The 17,500-nt window shown below is 43.7% G+C and overlaps 3 protein-coding genes across 3 annotated transcripts in view; 1 reads left to right on the forward strand and 2 right to left on the reverse strand.

Annotated features, from left to right (window-relative positions):
• Positions 1-3,695, reverse strand: part of LOC125287444 (ankyrin repeat domain-containing protein 60-like) — a 4,783-nt gene extending 1,088 nt beyond the window's left edge. The window contains exons 1-3 of the mRNA XM_048233285.1: positions 2,941-3,695; positions 2,525-2,655; positions 2,284-2,428 (exon numbers count right to left, since the gene is read on the reverse strand). Of these exons, the coding sequence (XP_048089242.1) occupies positions 2,284-2,428; positions 2,525-2,655; positions 2,941-3,157 (493 nt within the window). The 5' untranslated portion in view covers positions 3,158-3,695. The remainder of the gene's footprint in view (positions 1-2,283; positions 2,429-2,524; positions 2,656-2,940) is intronic.
• Positions 3,687-6,353, forward strand: nrbf2b (nuclear receptor binding factor 2b). Its single transcript, XM_048234072.1, has 5 exons — positions 3,687-3,856; positions 4,916-5,000; positions 5,170-5,210; positions 5,572-5,959; positions 6,057-6,353. Exons 1-5 carry the CDS (start codon positions 3,827-3,829, stop codon positions 6,335-6,337), a joined length of 825 nt encoding a protein of 274 aa, XP_048090029.1. The 5' UTR covers positions 3,687-3,826; the 3' UTR covers positions 6,338-6,353.
• Positions 6,354-14,518: 8,165 nt separating this feature from the next.
• jmjd1cb (jumonji domain containing 1Cb) overlaps positions 14,519-17,500 on the reverse strand; it is a 160,074-nt gene continuing 157,092 nt past the window's right edge. The window contains 3 exon segments of the mRNA XM_048233988.1: positions 14,519-14,706; positions 15,780-15,911; positions 17,196-17,372. Of these exon segments, the coding sequence (XP_048089945.1) occupies positions 14,611-14,706; positions 15,780-15,911; positions 17,196-17,372 (405 nt within the window). The 3' untranslated portion in view covers positions 14,519-14,610.

Raw genomic sequence — 17,500 nt, forward strand, 5'->3', positions numbered from 1 at the left:
GTGTGTGTGTGTGTGTGAGAGTGAGAGTGAGAGTGGGTGAGAGAGAGAGAGAGATCCACATTTGGGTCTAGTTTGGGTCTAGTTAAAAGTGTGACATGTAGAATCCAAGTCAAATCTTACTATTGTGTATTATAACACATGAGCATTACCTAACTGTTCTCTTGCTTGACCTTTAATTTAGCTGGTTCAGACACTAACCTGAGTGGATATCTGGGCAACACAGAGCACAGGTGTTTAAACACGATGTCATCCCTATGCCGATTGCCTCACAGGCCTACAGACAGAGCCCAATCCAGACATGCGGGTCCCAGGAGGCAAGATGAGCAATAATGCCTCCCTCTTTTTTCTTAACTACCTGCCAGGAATTGCCTGGAAAGGACGAATAGCACCACACAATGATTTTCCAGGTTGTACTAAATTGTGCTTAAATCTGGTTAGCATCATAACCACGCTGTGCAAATTTGTTAAACTGTTGCATTCAAGTTAATTCTCCACCACAAATGGAATTCAGTTCTCTGGGAAGCACTGTAACCCCGAGTTGCTCCTGGGACAATGGCCATTGTAATATAATTATGGAGACATTGAAAATGAATGTAAGGTCCGAAACGTCTGTTGCTCCAGTTTTAGCCTCTGACTTCTTTTGTAACTTTTCGGCTACAATACACATTTTTCCACACAAGCCTTGTGTGCGCATCCTTGTTTCATTACCTTAAGCGATCACTACTTTTTGGGAGCGGACGCACCAAGCAATACACGGGTCAAAAGTGTAGGCGCAGACGCCGACCTTGCTGGTTTTTCCTTTAATATAATTGAAATATGTAAGTCGCTTTGGATAAAAGCGTCTGATAAATGTAAATTAATACTTTTGACTCATTGCGTTGGATGACATTTATCTGTGACACTTTACTGAATGTTTGCATTAAATGTAAAATTCTTAAAGTTACAGTGTGTGTAACCTCTAGTGGTGAGGTTTCTGAATTACAATGAACTGAACGGGACTCCACTTGGGGAGAGGTGTTGATGGACAGTTGGGGACTGCAATCATTATAGGAGAACTCCAGCAATTTTTCACACAGATCTCTGTTTCGCAAGGTCATTGAGTACTGTTGGTACGAAGGGGAATAAAAATGGTGCAACCTGACTCGAGTTGCTGCAACCTCCAGCTAGAGTAGCCAGGCAGCTACAATGCTACACTTTAGTATTTTAGTATTTTCTTATCTTCTACTGTCTCTATTGTACAGTGGAGTTTTTCTTTATATGTATATACTTATATTACTTTTTTCTGCTGTAAGTGCATGTTGTGTGTGATGTCTGTATGCTACTGAGACCTTGAAATTCCCCTTGGGGATCAATAAAGTATCTATCGATCTATCTATCTATCTATCTATCTATCTATCTATCTTTGGGGGCATCTTTAAAATAATCAGAATCAGAATCAGCTTTATTGGCCAGGTTTGCGTAAACAAACAAGGAATTTGACTCCGGTTAATCTTTGCTCTCAAAGTCCATTCATGCCCCGAGAGTGTGGCACTGTAGCTGCCTGACTGCTCTGGCGGTCACAACTTGAGCTAGGTAATAGTACCAATATCTGGGCAACACAGGTGTTTGAAACATGCCGATTGCCTCACAGGCCCAACCCAGGAAGAGCCGAACCCCTTGAGGCCCTCTGAGGCAAATGGAGCAACGCCTTCATCTTCTTTCAACTACCTGGGAGGTATATAGTATACGTATATATACTTTTTTGATCCCGGGAAATTTGGTCTCTGCATTTAACCCAATCGGTGAATTAGTGAAACACAAACAGCACACAGTGAACACACAGTGAGGTGAAGCACACACTAATCCCGGCGCAGTGAGCTGCCTGCTACAACGGCAGCGCTCCGGGAGCAGTGAGGGGTTAGGTGCCTTGCTCAAGGGCACTTCAGCCGCGGCCCACTGGTCGGGGCTCGAACCGGCAACCCTCCAGTTACAAGTCCAGAGTGCTAACCAGTGGGCCACGGCCACCAGCCAGAGTGCTAACCAGCGGGCCAAGGTATGAATACTGGGCAGTGGTAGCGTAGTGGGTAGTGGTTAAGGGGCTGGGCTAGAGGCATGCAGTAGCCAGAAAAGTTGTGGTAAGCCACTTACTTGAGTGAATATCTGGGCAACACAGGTCATCCCTATGCCAAATGCCTCAGTGAGGTTTCTGAATTACTATTAACTGAACACAACTCCACTTGGGGAGAGAGAGTGTGTGTGTTTGTGTGTGTGTGTGTGTGTATGCTAGTTGGCAGGAAGCTGTACCTCTCTGTAAGAGGAAGCGCAGGGCTGACAGATGCCCACGGTGGGCACAGATGTAGAGGGCTGTGGACAGGTGCCGAGACCTCCAGTAGCTCCCCTCATCTCCAACCCCATTCAGTGCGGTCCGCCTGGACAACACATTCTTCAGCTGTAGCCAAGAGTCATATAATGGTCAAATACAGGTAAAAAGAGTAATCAGTAGCCTACTGATTAAATACAACTAGATCCTGATCGAAATACTCACCTTCCACATATCTCCTAAGGCAGCGGCCTGGACAACTTCCCGCCAGTTGTTGTAAGGCCAAATCGCCATGGTGAGAGTGGTGCCAGGAATAATGTCATTCTGGCCAATGGTTGTTTGGTCAATTAAGTCTCCTTGTGGGTGTTAAAAAGAGAGAGAGAGGGAGAGAGAGAGAGAGACTGTCAAACATGGTCGAGAGAAACTGTTAACAAGCTCTAACTGTAAGAGAATTAATTAAGTGTAACCTGAACAGATGAGTATTTCAAGTTTTTGTTTATTTTTATTTAAGTAAGAGGGACTTAAATAAAAAATAAATACAAACTTGAAAGTAACATCATTATAATAACTTAGTTTATTTCGATCATAGCCTAAAAAACTAGTCTATTGTGGATTTAATCTGGATTTAGGGTAAGCCCTACCTTCGTCGAGATAACTGAGCCGCTGAAGGTCCATTGGAATCCCTGCCACCAATTCCAAAGCGCATTTCAGTTCGCTTAGCTTCATATTTTGGTAACATTTCAGAACGGTGAAAGTTTCTGCGGTCTCTTGGAACTTCGTGTGGAGTTTGAAACGACTTTTTCTCGAACCAGGTATACATTTCATCGCATGATTCTTCTTGGGATTTTGACCAAGCATTTTTATTGGTTTTATACAGCCACTTGTCTGTAATTTAATCAGTAATTAGCAACGTAATTTCCATTAGCAATGTGAAAACACGAAAGATGGATGGGTTGAAGCTCAGCTGGTTACCAAGGCGATAGATTTGTTTTCACTAAAGATTCTTGAGCGGAGTTCCGCTCTAGAATCTTTGGTTTTCACTGCGCAAAATGTTTCAGTAGTCTAGGGTTTTCGAGCTCTTGAAGAGTTCAAATAAACTAACGTTACGTTGGCGATTCTATAAGTTATACTATAATTTGTTTAAAACTTAAAATGCATAAATACTGGCTTACAGGCTACTTTTTAAAATAAATTCATATAACAGCCTATGCTAATAGTATTGCAGTAAGCTTGTATATATGTTATGTCTAAATAAAGAGCATTTTTACGGTGTAACTTCTATCAGACTATCAATAAATTCTGACTGGAGAAAAAAATCGCACTGGAAGTGAAATGAGGAAGTGACGACAAAATGTACGTCACACGATTTCGTTGCGAAGTCGTAAGGGAAGTTGTTGTTTGCCATAATTTGCTCCTTAAATTGTCCGGCGAAACCAGAATATCTGGTTCCGGACAAAGTAATGGTAATGACCGTCTCAGTGGAGCTAAAACTATTCTTATGTAGATACATATTGTGAAGATTAAGGAATGGAGGTGGTGGAAAGTCCTCTTAACCTCGTAAGTTTGTGTTTATGTTGCTAGCTAACCTCGCTATCGTTATTGTTGCTAGCTAGAATCTAGCTGTCTGTCCCTACAGCTGACTTTTGCCATGTAGCCTCGCGTACCCTTTCCTTGTCCCAAACAAAATGACAAGTTTACACTGGGTCACCCTTTCTTACTATTGTCAGGAAACAAATGTAACGTTATCACGGAATGGTGGCATTGAAGCTATTAACCTACAACTGCTAGGCTAATTTTGTCAGATGCGGCTGTCCTTATTGGCTGCTGCTAGGTAGCGACCGAGCTAAGTTAACGTTACCTAACAACAGTGACTTATTCGGCCCATCCCGACTGTCATTCCTCCGGTGGTAGCAGTTCGATATCAGCTACTAAGAGCGTAGTTGCTTTTTGACTTTCAAAATGTTGAGCGAGATTTGCTAGTTAGCTATGACCAATGATTTAACTTCTGTCTCTGAACCTGTGAAGATCTGTTTAACTGGCGTCAGTGTACGTGAACCTAGCTAGCGTCAATGTAACCAGCTAGCAGGAGTCCTTTACAAGGATTGCCACGTCCTCTGTCATATTTCGCGGTGTTGTTTCAGGAACGTGACATGTTTTATTACATTGATTTATCGTTTGTAAACACGGTCAACAATATGTCGAGCAAAAACTATTGCTATCAGCTAGTTTGGCCATAGCAAGTCTCATATTGCGAAATAAACAAAGGGTTACGAAATGTCATGTTGTCTTCGGATAAGCTGTTCTCCTGTCTTTTTGACAGGCAGCTAGCTTGCACTCAGGGTTTACAAACTTCAAGTGGACGTTAGCTTGGATGGCAAGTTAGCTTCCTGTTCCTGTCACGAGCAACTTTACGGCGTGAATTTACTTTTATTAACGAAATGAAAATGCTAAATTAACTGCATTTGTATTCATGAGGTGTATTATGGGTCACCTAATATTTGATTATCTTTGACCCGAAATGGACATAACACAATGTCCATAAGTTTGTGTGGTTTTGATGCTGCTCAGCTCTTAGTATATTCTCATGTGTTAAAGAAGTCTGTTCTACTCTTCCAGGCGCATCAACAATGCAGGAAAGCAGATCGCCTTCTGGCAACTGGGAAATATGAGGACGCCATAGTGTGTCACAGGAAAGCTGCGGGTTGGTATATTTCCTCTCCAAGCTCTTTGTGGTGTCAGCCTTTATACCTACCCATTGGCATCAGTTCTCATGTTCAGGCAACTAGTTTGACTATTAGAGATGTTAACTATTACAGATGTTGAGGGACCCCCCACCCACCTCCTCATTGACACTTCTCTCCGTGTTTCAGATCTCCTGAAGGATGCCATGAAGCTCACAGATTGTGAACAGGTGGGTTGGTCAACTGCAACCAGCAAAGTTGGGAAGTGTGCATGCACTCAAGTCACTTTCAATTGGTTTTATTTTGTTATCTATGAGCTTTACTTAAGCCTGATGGTTCTCATTACAAAAATTCTCTGTGTTGTAACAGTAATGAATGTATCTGTGCCTTTAAATATTAATATATAAATAATAATAATATATTAATATATCCTTTGATTTTGAAATGTTCTTGAATAGTCTGAATAGAATTTGAGGGAACTGTGTTATGTTGGGGCCTCTGTTAGAGTGTTTTGTCCTCTGTGTGATTGATTGATAGATTGATTTGATTGATTGAATGATTGATTGATTGATTGATTGATTGTCTGTCCAGGCTCGCCTGTCTCTGGAGCTGCAGCGGGACAGTCACATAAAGCAGCAGCGCCTCATCGAGGAGAAGTGGAAGCGCTCGCGACGAGAGGCCAAGCCACGGGTACTCCAGCCCGCTGCGTCCAGTGACGGTCAGCGGCTGAAGCAGCAGCAGCAGCAGGGTACCCACCTGAGCGCCTCTCAGACTCCGCTGCCGCCACTCTCGCCCGCACTGGACCCCACGCAGGTGCCCGAGCACGAGTACGACACCTGGCTGTACCTGCTGAAGAACAAGGGGGCGCCGCGGCCCGCGCCCGAGACCTGCCCAGCCACCGGGGGCAGCAAGGCGCTGAAGGACGACAAGATGCGCCTGGAGGAGCAGGAGACCACCATCGGGGAAGCCACGAGCTCTCGTGGACACGCCATGCTCATGGCGAACGAGCGCCTGAAAGCTGACAACGGGCGAAGGCAAGCTGCGACCCATTAACGAAGCGGGTTGCGGGCTGAAAGGGGAGCGGGAGCTGGAGCGCGACGACAGCCAGTCGGAGGCGGACGCGGACTTCGTGGAGCGCTCGGAGCTGCTGTGGGTGCTGCCGCAGCGGCACGCGGCGTCGGCGTCGCTGGCAGTGGCGGCGGCTGAGGAGCGCAAGGCCAAGGACATCGACATCCCGCAGCTGCCGCCGCTGGAGATGCCCACGCAGGAGATCCCGCTGGACCAGCTGCCCGCCCTGGAGCTGTCCGACGACGTCCAGCACCAGCTGCAGGAGATCCTCGACGGGGAGAAACTCTGAGGAGAGGAGAGGGAGGAGGAGGAGGAGGAGGAGGAGGAGGAGAGAGAGAGGGGGGAAGGGGAGGGGGGAGGAGGAGAGAGAGGAAGAGAGTGGGAGGGAGAGAGGAAGAGAGTGGGAGGGAGAGAGGGAGCGGAGAGAGGGAGGGGGAGAGGAGGGGGAGAGAGGGAGGGGGGAGAGAGGGAGGGGGAAACGAGTAACTCTGCTGTTTGTCCTCCGCTCAGCACACACAGACACACACAGACACACACAGACACACAGACACACAGACACACAGACACACACACACACGTGTGTGTAAGAAGGGAGTCTTTGGGAAAGGCTGGCACAGACATGTACATCAGAAAGACGCGCATCACAAAGATGTTCTCTTAATCCGATTTGCTGCATCAGAACCCCCTCCTCCCGTGGATGAATCTTGACAATCCATGTCAGCCATTGAACCCCTGAGTCTTGTTTGTTTGGCCCAAAATGGACTGATCCCACATGTTGCCACTACGCCTGCCGTGTAGTTCATGGACGCGAACCCCCCAACCCCGTCGTTAGAAATGGCAACCTGTAGTCACCCTGCGGATGTCCAGGTGCTCTTCCTCTCGTTCCCTCAGCGTGCCATCCTCGCATGTGGAGGAAGCGCTGTGTTGAGTTTCAGAACTGAAATTATTACTGAAATAATATGAATGAACAACCCCTGGTGTGCAACATGTATACGTGTCTGGACGTGTTTCACACATGTGGAATGGTAATCCAGCAGTGATGTTTTGTGCGATGGGGAAATACATCACTTCCTGTCTCTGTGTTTGTCTGGCAATGGCCGAAGAGTCCCTCCCACACGGGACATAACGTGACGTCTCTCCCGCTAGCAGCGCCCTTTGTGACTCGGGTGCTGTGAGTGGTGTGTGTGTGTGTGTGTGTGTGTGTGTGTGTGTGTGCGAGCGTGCGTGCGTGCGTCCTCCCCCGAAACAAAAATGCTCAAAAAGCAAGAACTGTGCCTTTTAAACACAAACTGAACTTCCCACCTAACGATAGTGCTATCCTCATGAGAAGACACCAGAGTCACCGTGGAGATCTGCACGGTGACTCATTCCTCTTCTGTCTGCAACAGCTTGGAAACTCTTGAACTGTTTCCTGTTTCCACCCTTCAAGTGCCCATGCACAGACAATAACACCTGGACCACTACGAGAGACTCCAGACTTACCAGAGAGGAAATTGGGCACTTTTTTTTTTTTTTTTGCTCAGTGTCATCATGGCAAACGCCCATATTTTCAATGAACAGGACAGCTGATGAGCACTGTGAACTGTACCCACACTGTGTGTGTGTGTGTGTGTTTTGTTGGAGTGTTGAGGGGGGGTGCCGTGTGTCTCTGTGCTTCCTCCCTCACCTTCCAGAGAACACCTCTTGTGTTCTTGTTGATGTTGTTGTTGTTGCTGCATATTCTGTTGGGTGGGACAAAGACTGTGTTGTGTGCATGTGTGAAAGTGAGTGTAAAATGTGTGACGTCACCTTTTTGGGAATGATGAATGGCAAACGCCTCTTGCCTGGTATTGCCGTTCGCGCCCCATCTTGAAGGAATCATCTGCTTGCCTCAGCGTTTTAAATATTTCTTTTAGAATTTCCCGGTATACGTTTGACAACTCCAGGGGTCCAACCATGGCCATCTTCCTGAACAGTCAAAGTCTTTTCAATGTGTAACAGCTCTTAGGGTAAGCTAAACTAAAAATGTTCTGCTTTGATTTTTCGGCTTGAACTTGTGTGTCTCTATGGCTGGCTTGCAGTGTTGTATGGCTCAAGTTTGCCTTACTGAGAAAAGTGGTCCTACTACCTGACAAGTAGGTGTGTCGGGTGTCCCCTCAGGGTCGTCATTTCATCATAGTACGCTCTGATCAACTGTAGGCTTTATACACCACAGCATGCATGCTGGACATTTTAAACAGAGGTCATCGAAAAACGCAGAGCAATAACTTATGTTATCTTTTATCTTTTTGTTTTAGTTCCTTTCTCAGTCGGTCTGTGTTAGAAGACCTGCGTGAGATGAGGGAGGTTGTGGTTTTTTTTTTTTTTTTTTTTTACTTGTTTTAGTTGACATTACTTTTTAAAAAAATGGCCAGTTGTCGCAAACAGAGACGTGTTACACACAGGTTTCTGTTTGTGGTCATTTACCTGCGTCCGGCAGGTATTTCAGCCCGGTAATGATAAAGACCACACACCTTTTCAGTTGCATTGACATGGAGTCCATGTCTTTGTTGTGGTGATCACACACACCTTCTTGTGCAACACTAACAAATATCTTCAGGTAACCGGGTTTGTTTTTGTTGTTTGTTTGTTTGCTTTGTTGTAATTTTTAGGACCGTAAAGAAGGAAGAATGAGGACGCAGGCCACACTGCAGTGACATCATAATGCCACCTGTGTCTCCACAGCACTAAATCAAAGGTGGCAAACCTGTGACTGATAAATTCAGCTTTTGTTTATGTTTTTAAGAGAAAACAAAAATAAAATATACTACGCAGCTGCATTATACAGTTGCCCTTGTGTATATAAAGAAGAGGGAACCAACATTTGCATTGTTGTCTTCTCTTTCATTTTAATTTAACATGTCAATTGATTATTGGTTTACATACGTAATCAGGGTGCGTCCTAATATTGTTTTTTTTTTTTCTTTTGTATTGTATGTGATTTGATTTAAAAAACAAAACAAAAAAAACACACAAAAAAAACAAATGTCTGTGTGTGATTGTTCAGAAATACAGAGAAATCTTGAAATGAAAGTGTAAGTTTTGTTGCTTTGTTGATGCATGAATGGTGGCTGTCGCTGTAAGTACATGATTAAGGTATTAAAATATGACTTGAATAACAGGAGCGCTAATAATTTTATTTTGTAACAGGGCTGTAGCCTGATGTTTAGTAGTAGTAGTAGTAGAATTTTTATTCGTACCCGGTGGGGCTGTTTGTTTTGCAGCAATCACACACACATACAGAATAAATATTTAAAAAATATAAATAAAAAAATACATTTATTAAAAAAGGTAACACTTTAATTGACAGTATCGACATGTCACGTCTGACACATGAACCCTAACCTCTAACCCTTGTTAGGACTTGTTATGACAAAAACCGAATGTTACTTAATATTAGAAGCGTTATGTTATAAATGTTTATGACTTGCTTATGACACGTTTATGGCAGTGTCATGTCACTCTTATGTCGATACTGTCAAGTAAAGTGTAACCAAAAAAAATACTCCTAAGATAAATTAAAAACCAAACGGGGGTAGAGAGCGAAGTGACCTCTTTCCGGCTTAGTTTTCCATACCTACCATTATTTTTTCAGGTGGGTGAAAGTCTTCACCATAATGTTATCTATGTAATTGCGATGAAGTTTTAGTAGTGTGATTTGCACCTCCATAGATCCTTAAGCGTTAATCCAACCCCTCAATGTGTCTGGCACCTGTGGAAAAGGAGCCCTCTCCATTTCACCTGTCTACCGTCCTATATAAACTGTTAAAAGACTGCCATGTGCAATACAGATTTTGCAACCGCACTTTCACCTGCACCTTCACATGCACGTTTTACTTATTTGTTTGAAGGGTGTCATCTTATCACAGCTGCCGACTCTCACACATTGACCCTGAGATTCATTCATTTGCTCCACACGCTCTCACACCAATAAAAAAATGCATGCGAGTTGGCAGCTATGTCTTATTGCTGTGTATGTGTTTATGTCTTGTGTGTGTCTTTTGTACTGTTTGAGATTGAAACAGTATAGGGATATTGGTACAGACCGTCACCCCTCTAAAACGGTTTAACCCAAAACCTGAGTGGGCTAATTGACTGGCCTATTTAAAGGCAGGCCTTTTTCACACAGAAGAGGACAAGAGACAATACTTTGAAGAGCATTGTGAATGATTTCATCTTAGAACGCTGCGGAGATGCAATAACATGGATGTATGTATATCAATTATGTCTCCTCTGTCGCACTGTGCATGGCCATCTAGGCTAACGTGTACAATGAGGAATCTAGCACAACCTAGTGGCTGTTGTATGTAATGTCAATTCTGCTGGGCCTGTCACAATAGCAGCTACTCCATGGACATAGGCCTATATCAAGTTTGGAAGACAGATCCTAATCGCAAGGGGTTAATGATGGAACTCTGAGGGAGTGTGGGGTTCACTCTGGTGTGAATCCATCAACACCAGAGTCCTCTGAGAATGGTGCACCCCTCCAATCTCCAGGTCAAACCCCCTGCCAGGCTCAACAGCTGGAGGCTGACGGGTGAGAGGCAGTCAGTCAGCATTGAGGTCGGTCATTCACATACCACTCAGTTTAAAGCCAAAAATGAATAATTATGAGAGTCACCTTGCTATACTATACAAATGACATTAAATAGCACGTTGTCCTTGTCAGCTCCTAAAAATGCCTCATTTACGCCTTTTCTTTTCCTTGCGAGTGAGTGAGAGATCTTCACATCACGAGAAGAATCGACTAGACTAATTAAGAGGCCAGCCAACTGAAGCAGGGATTCCCAGGGACCTTGAAGGCGGAGAGAGAGATCAAGCGAGCTTCGGCTGTCTCGGCCTGGAGCTGGCTGCAGCTAGGGCCCTTTGATGTGTGTGTGGAGAGCCAAGGCGCGCTAACGAAGGCAGCGAGAGCCGACGGGACTACAGAGGATTGGTGTGGGAGGCAGAGAGCGAGGAACGGAGGGATGGGAGGGAGGTTGCAGGTGGACTGTTAAGTAGTGCCTGAGATTATTGAGAATGCAAGTAAAGCCATCTGTAACTCTCTAACTCTCTCCTTTGTCTTGCTACATTTTTGTGTCCGTTTCAACAGTCTCCTTAGAGGAAAACTGCGGCTCCTGAGGTCAGTGGTTCTCATCAGGCACATCAGGACCTCTAGGGGGCCTCAGGGAGCTGCAAAGGTTTGATATGATGGAGTTATTTAATAATAAGTTTTATTATAAAATAATATAATTATTAAATAATATTTTTTTTTAGCATCTTTTGTCTTGTGTATCAGTCTTGTATGTGGAGCGCTTTGGATTGCACTCTGTGCAGACAAAAATGCACTATATACCGGTAAATAAAAGTGACTTGACTCAACATTTACATAGAGCCTTTTTCAACACTTAAGGTCGCTTTACAGAAATCAAAACAAAAACAAGAGGGGTTAGAGGTGTGTAAGAGTGATAAGTCTATGCAGTGGTGGGTGGGTTTATTTCAAACAATTGAGCGTAATATATCAATTGAAGTACACATACATTTGTAAGGAGAGCTTTTGGAATATAAACTCAAACTCAATTCTAGAGCTGAGATTTGAATGTGTCACGAAATATTTGACATTCACCCTTTTTTGTCGTTTTAAAGGAATTGTGGCACCTATAGTTTTCAGACTGATATATATTGAAAAAAATGAAACCCATTACAGAATACTTTAACCTATACTATTAAACATTATATACAAACCTTAAAGCTGCAGTTGGAAAGATTTTTTTGATCATATTCACTGAAACTGACACTATGCTCCAACAGAATAACATAAATCAGCCGGTTTAAAAAAAAAAAAAAACGACTTCTACCTCCACCTAGAGCCTGTTATTTGTTTTTGCAAAATCCACAGCTCCCCGGTTCTTCTGGTCCAATCAGAGCAGGGCTGTGTGAGATCTGACTGTCAATCACGTCTGGTGCGCACTGACGAGCACAAACTCGATGGGAGGGTGCTCGGTGGTAGTGGGGGAGGGCCATGAGAGGTGTAAACATTCAAAATTTTGGCCAAGTCCAAAATTTGGCTAATCTGTCAGACTTGCCAACTGCAGCTTTAATAACCAAAAACAATAGCCTTTTGACTATCTGTGTATAATAGACTGACTGCACTGGACTTGGCCGTGTGAATATGGAATCATGACAGGTGGACAGGTCATCACATTGAGAGCATTGGTCATCACCATGTCCTGTCGGCCTATGATATCAAACGGGTTCCCCATACACATCTCCAAACGCGGAACCACACACATTCTCTAAATGAAGCTGTAGTATTTCTGACGTACTGGATAGGAGCCCCTAAGGGGACATGAGCAAAACAAAATCTAAAGTTTAGTTTCATGTCCTCATGCGAAACTTTCATGTGCTCACGTGAAACTTTCACGTGAGCACATTAAATTTTTGTGTGCGCATGCAAAACCTTTTCACATGAAACTTTCACTAGCGCACATTAAAACTTTCGCATGCGCACATGAAAGTTTTTCATGTGAGCACATGAAACTAAACTTTTAGATTTTATTTTGCTCATGGCCCCTCTAGGGGCTCTGTACTGATGGCTTTTAGGCCTGCTCTAAATAAGAGAGGAGGTCGTGTCTGGTAAGGTTTGGAGGCAGAACAGAGCCGTCTGTTTGAGGATCCCATGGGACCTCTAGTAAGCGAGATGGTCAAACTCTGCATTATAAGAGAGAGACACAATAAACAAGGAGCCTTTGATCGAACTCTACGGACGTGCCGACTTCACGCTGCCTGCTCGTCATGGTCTCTGGCAAAATGAAGGAATTACGGACATTTATGAAGCGTACAGTTTGGAACAAGTTTGAGAGAATCGTTTGTGTGTGGACTGGCTATAAAATGCTTTCCAGCTTAGCTGGAGTAAGACAGCACAGCAGCAGCACTGTGAAGGTTCTTGTGTAGGCCCAATGCATCACTTCTGCATTTACTGTATGTTCCACTAGGCAATTAGGTCTGCTACCACGATGCAATTATGAGTGCCGGTGTTTACTGTCTGAAGTGATCGTAACAGTTTCAACACTTTAAGTCGATTGTGTCAGTTGCATCAGCACAGTTACTCTCTGTAAACCTCCTGTGTAATTCTATTGTTGTCCTTCTGAACAGTCTTGAGTCAGTTTGAGGGATAAGGCTTTAAATTGTTTTCACTTATTGAGGTCGAATGCATTCTCAAATCCATTTGATGTCATAGCTTGAAGTAATACAGTAGAATGTATAACAACTTCTGCTGGACAAAAGATGAAACACAATTTTGATAAATCCATTTTAATGGAAAATGCAAAACCCCTTTGAACTTCAATGTACAAAGCATGAAACACTTGCACTTTTTAAAATTTGAAATTGAAGCAAGCCATGTTTTAGAAAAATACATCAGTGAATGTATATATGTATATATTTACATAGCATAGTAAGTTTTCTTTTTTTTCATTTAACTTCAAAAAGTCACCATAGTAAATTTTAACAAAAGAAAAAAAAGAGACAATTTTTCTTAAATAAATTACAACCTTTTTTTTGTAAATGTCTCCATTTTACAGTGAATACTTCTTAATAAAATGTTGAAGTGTGTTATTTCATTTAGTTTTTTTCTTTTCTTTACATTATATAACTTTACACTGTTTACAATAGTTTGGCAGTTAATTTTCTTTTTTCTCCAAAAAAGATATGGCAAGAGATTTCCCAGGCAGAGTCCCGACAGCAGCTGGTGTGAGTGCCCTCTCTCACAGTAACTGTCTCAATGCAGTGAATCACTCACAGACGCAACCACTCGCACAATCAATTTTCACATGCGCGCACACACACACACACACACACACACACACACACACACACACACACACACACACACACTCTCTCACCACTCAGCGCAATAAAGAGAAACAAAACAAATAACAACAACAACAACAACATCAACGACAACAACAAAAAAAAAAAAAAACTGTACACATCACATTTACACGAGGATGTAGAATGTTACAAAGATCTCCTAAAAAATAAATACATCACGTTTGTTTTTTTCCCACTGAAACAATACACAGAGAAAAAAAGAATAAGAGAAAGGAAGAAAAAAATAAGACGACGCACAAACATACGTTTAAACAAACGAGACGAAAACGAACACTTTTCAGAATTTTACAAAACGAAAAAACAGAAACGGAACAGCGGTGCTGTTGCTTTAGCGGATGATCGGGGTATTCCTCTTCATCTTTTCAGCTTTGCACTCTTCCTCCTCCTCTTCCTCCTCGAGATCACAGTAATCCTGAAGCATCAGCTTGTTCTACTGCTATGGTGTCAGTAACACGTGAATGCCATCGTCATCTTTTTATTTTACTTTTTTTCTTCCACGTTTCCACTTAGAGTCTTGGCTTGGCACTGGAGGCTTTTTTTTTTTTTGTCATGATGCGAGGATTTTTAAGTTAGTGTGCATATTTTTTAGGGGGCAGTCAGCAGGTGGGGGGGAGAAAGGGAGGGCAATTAAGTGTTGCAGGGCGCCGTTAGGGGGCAGGTGGGGGGCAAGGGTCATGAGTTCTCCTCCTCTTCCCCCTGCTCCTCGGCGCAGCACCTTTTCAGTGTACCCACAGCGTTCTTCACACAGTGGTAGAGGATGTTCTTGACCTGTCGAGACAAGTAAGTATAAGTATAAGTATAAGTATAAGTACTCTTTTGATCCCGTGAGGGAAATTTGGTCTGTGCATTTATCCCAATCCATGAAATAGTGAAACACAAACAGCACACAGTGAACACACAGTGAGGTGAAGCACACTAATCCTGGCGCAGTGAGCTGCCTGCATCAACAGCGGCGCTCGGGGAGCAGTGAGGGGTTAGGTGCCTTGCTTAAGGGCACTTCAGCCGTGCCTACTGGTCGGGGTTCAACCGGCAACCCTTCGGTTCCAAGCCCGAAGTGCTAACCAGTAGGCCACACATTAAAGAGCTGCCGTTACGCCTCTCAATGAATCCCTGTGTGAGCCATAAAATACAAACACACACACGCACACACACTCCAAGCTCCTGTGGAGCAGAGATGATATTTTTTCTCATTAGCGACCGTCTACAGTCTGTTGGGCAGAGCTGGTGGTCTCGGGGGAAAAAAAGGGGTTGCCTCGGTAACCACCAGTGTGTCAACCAGCCATATTACTATCATCACCAAGACAACATTGTTATTTTCACATAAGTTAAAGGTACACTATGCAGGTTTAGGTATTGTTGGCGAGTTTAGAGCTCCCTCTAGAGTGTTACTCTGCTTTTGTAAATAGCAAACTTCTCGCGACTTATCCCCCCTGTACACAATGAATATGCTTTTGTTGTGGAGGTGAAGGATTAACAGCAGGCAAAAACTATCTCCAAAGAGCTATATCTACTGACAAGGTAATGTTTCAGATTCTCTCGAGTTTTGGCGGGGCGCCACTCTTGGAAGTTGCATGACTGGTTTTCTCGGTAGGGACTCGCTACGTCTATGCTGTATAGCTATGCTAGGTGAACGATTTGCCTATTACAAGTTTGTTTACCATCAAATTGGCTTCATAAAGGTGAAAATCTTGCATGGTGTGCCTTTAATAGCAGATAAGTCCCATTACTTGTTTTGTGTTTTGAGAACAGTTCTTTGAATTTGTTTGTTTGTTTAGTTTATTGGTGTCTTGAAAGGTGGTTCATAAATAAAAGGTATCGTTATAATTTATTGTATTTCTTACCTGTAGCTTATCTTCGTAGTTGATTTCCTCTTTTGCGGCGCGCAGTTCCTGTGTGAGTCGGAACGAGTGCACCACGTGCTCCGGAGACACAAAGTCGTTGATGACCTGGACACAGCTGTGCAAGTTCTGCACCTGAGGACACACGGACAACACTCACGACGTTAGCACTTATATTACACACAGTATTAACGATTAATAATTACCACCACACCATTGTTCAATGTCAATAAAGTCTCTAAATCTATCTATCTATCTCTTTTTTATTAATTATTCATTGCTGCAGGAGAATTTTCCTGTCCAGGGTTCCCACTCCAAGTCAAATGTAAAATTCCATGACTTTTTCCTGACTAAAAAAACACTGAATTTCCATGACTATACATGTATGGAAATGTATGGAAATATACAGCACTCTTTAACATACTGATTAACATACTGATTAACGTACTGATGTCTGTTCAAAATGAACAGTACGGTAAAATGACAGTAGTTGGTTTGCACTTTCTCAAACTTCTTTGACCAGAGCCCCTGTTATGGCAGACTTTGGGGTCACAGGGCACACCAAGACGACCATGGAATAGACTTTAAAAAATTCCATGATATTAAAGGAATTCCATGATCCTCTATATCGAGGTGTAGCAACAAATTAGTCTTTGTTGTTGTTGACAAAGAGGAGAGGAGAGTCACACAACAGCTTAACGTCTACAGCTTCATTTTCCAACTAAATGGGCCCCTCAGATACAACAACAACGTCTGTGTGTCTGTGTCTGTGACAGAATGAGTAATGGGGCCAATGTGTCTGTGTCTCTCTCTGTGTGTGTGTGTGTGTGTGTGTGTGTGCGTGCGTGCGTATGTGCAAGTGTGGCAAAGAGAGGCAGTGTTTTCCAGTGTATGTTTCAAAATCATAGTTACATAACAAGACACTGATAGAGGCACGATGTATACACAAAGAGAGAGTTGTTATCACATCTCTGATTAATGGCTGATGCTCTACATTTAGTGGGTCAGGCCAAAATAAACTAAAACTGAAAGGGGTCTTCATCTCTCTCCTCATCATTCACAGAGATACACTCTGAGAGTGAATGTGGAAGTGTGTGTGTGTGTGTGTGTGTATATGTATGCGTGTGTGTGTGTGTATACACATGTACATGTGTGTGTGTACATGTGTGTGTGTGTATGTGTGTGTGAGTGAGTGTGTGCATATGTGTGCGTGAATAAGTAAGTGTGTGTGTGCGTGAATAAGTAAGTGTGTGTGTGTGTATGTGTATGTGTGTGTATGTGTGTGTGTGTGTGTGTATGTGTGTGTGAGTGAGTGTGTGCATATGTGTGAGTGAATAAGTAAGTGTGTGTGTGTGTGTATGTGTGTATGTGTGTGTGAGTGAGTGTGTGCATATGTGTGCGTGAATAAGTGTGTGTTACCTGGTGCAGGGCCCCGGCGGGGATGAGGACGCAGTCCCCCAGGAACTGCACGACGGTCCAGCCCTGCACCCCGTGTTCCTCCAGCAGCCGCTGCCGCAGCTTCCGCGTCAGATACCAGCCTTGCTCACGCAGCGGGTCATGCTCCACAGCCAGCTCCGCACCCTGCTCCTTAGCCACCTGGACACACACACAGACACACACGCACACACACGGACACGGACACGACACACACGCACACGGACACACACGGACACACACACAAGGACACACACAGACACACACACGGACACACGCGAATACACACA

Source organism: Alosa alosa, chromosome 22 (genome assembly GCF_017589495.1).
Source record: "Alosa alosa isolate M-15738 ecotype Scorff River chromosome 22, AALO_Geno_1.1, whole genome shotgun sequence".
Classification (NCBI taxonomy): domain Eukaryota; kingdom Metazoa; phylum Chordata; class Actinopteri; order Clupeiformes; family Clupeidae; genus Alosa; species Alosa alosa.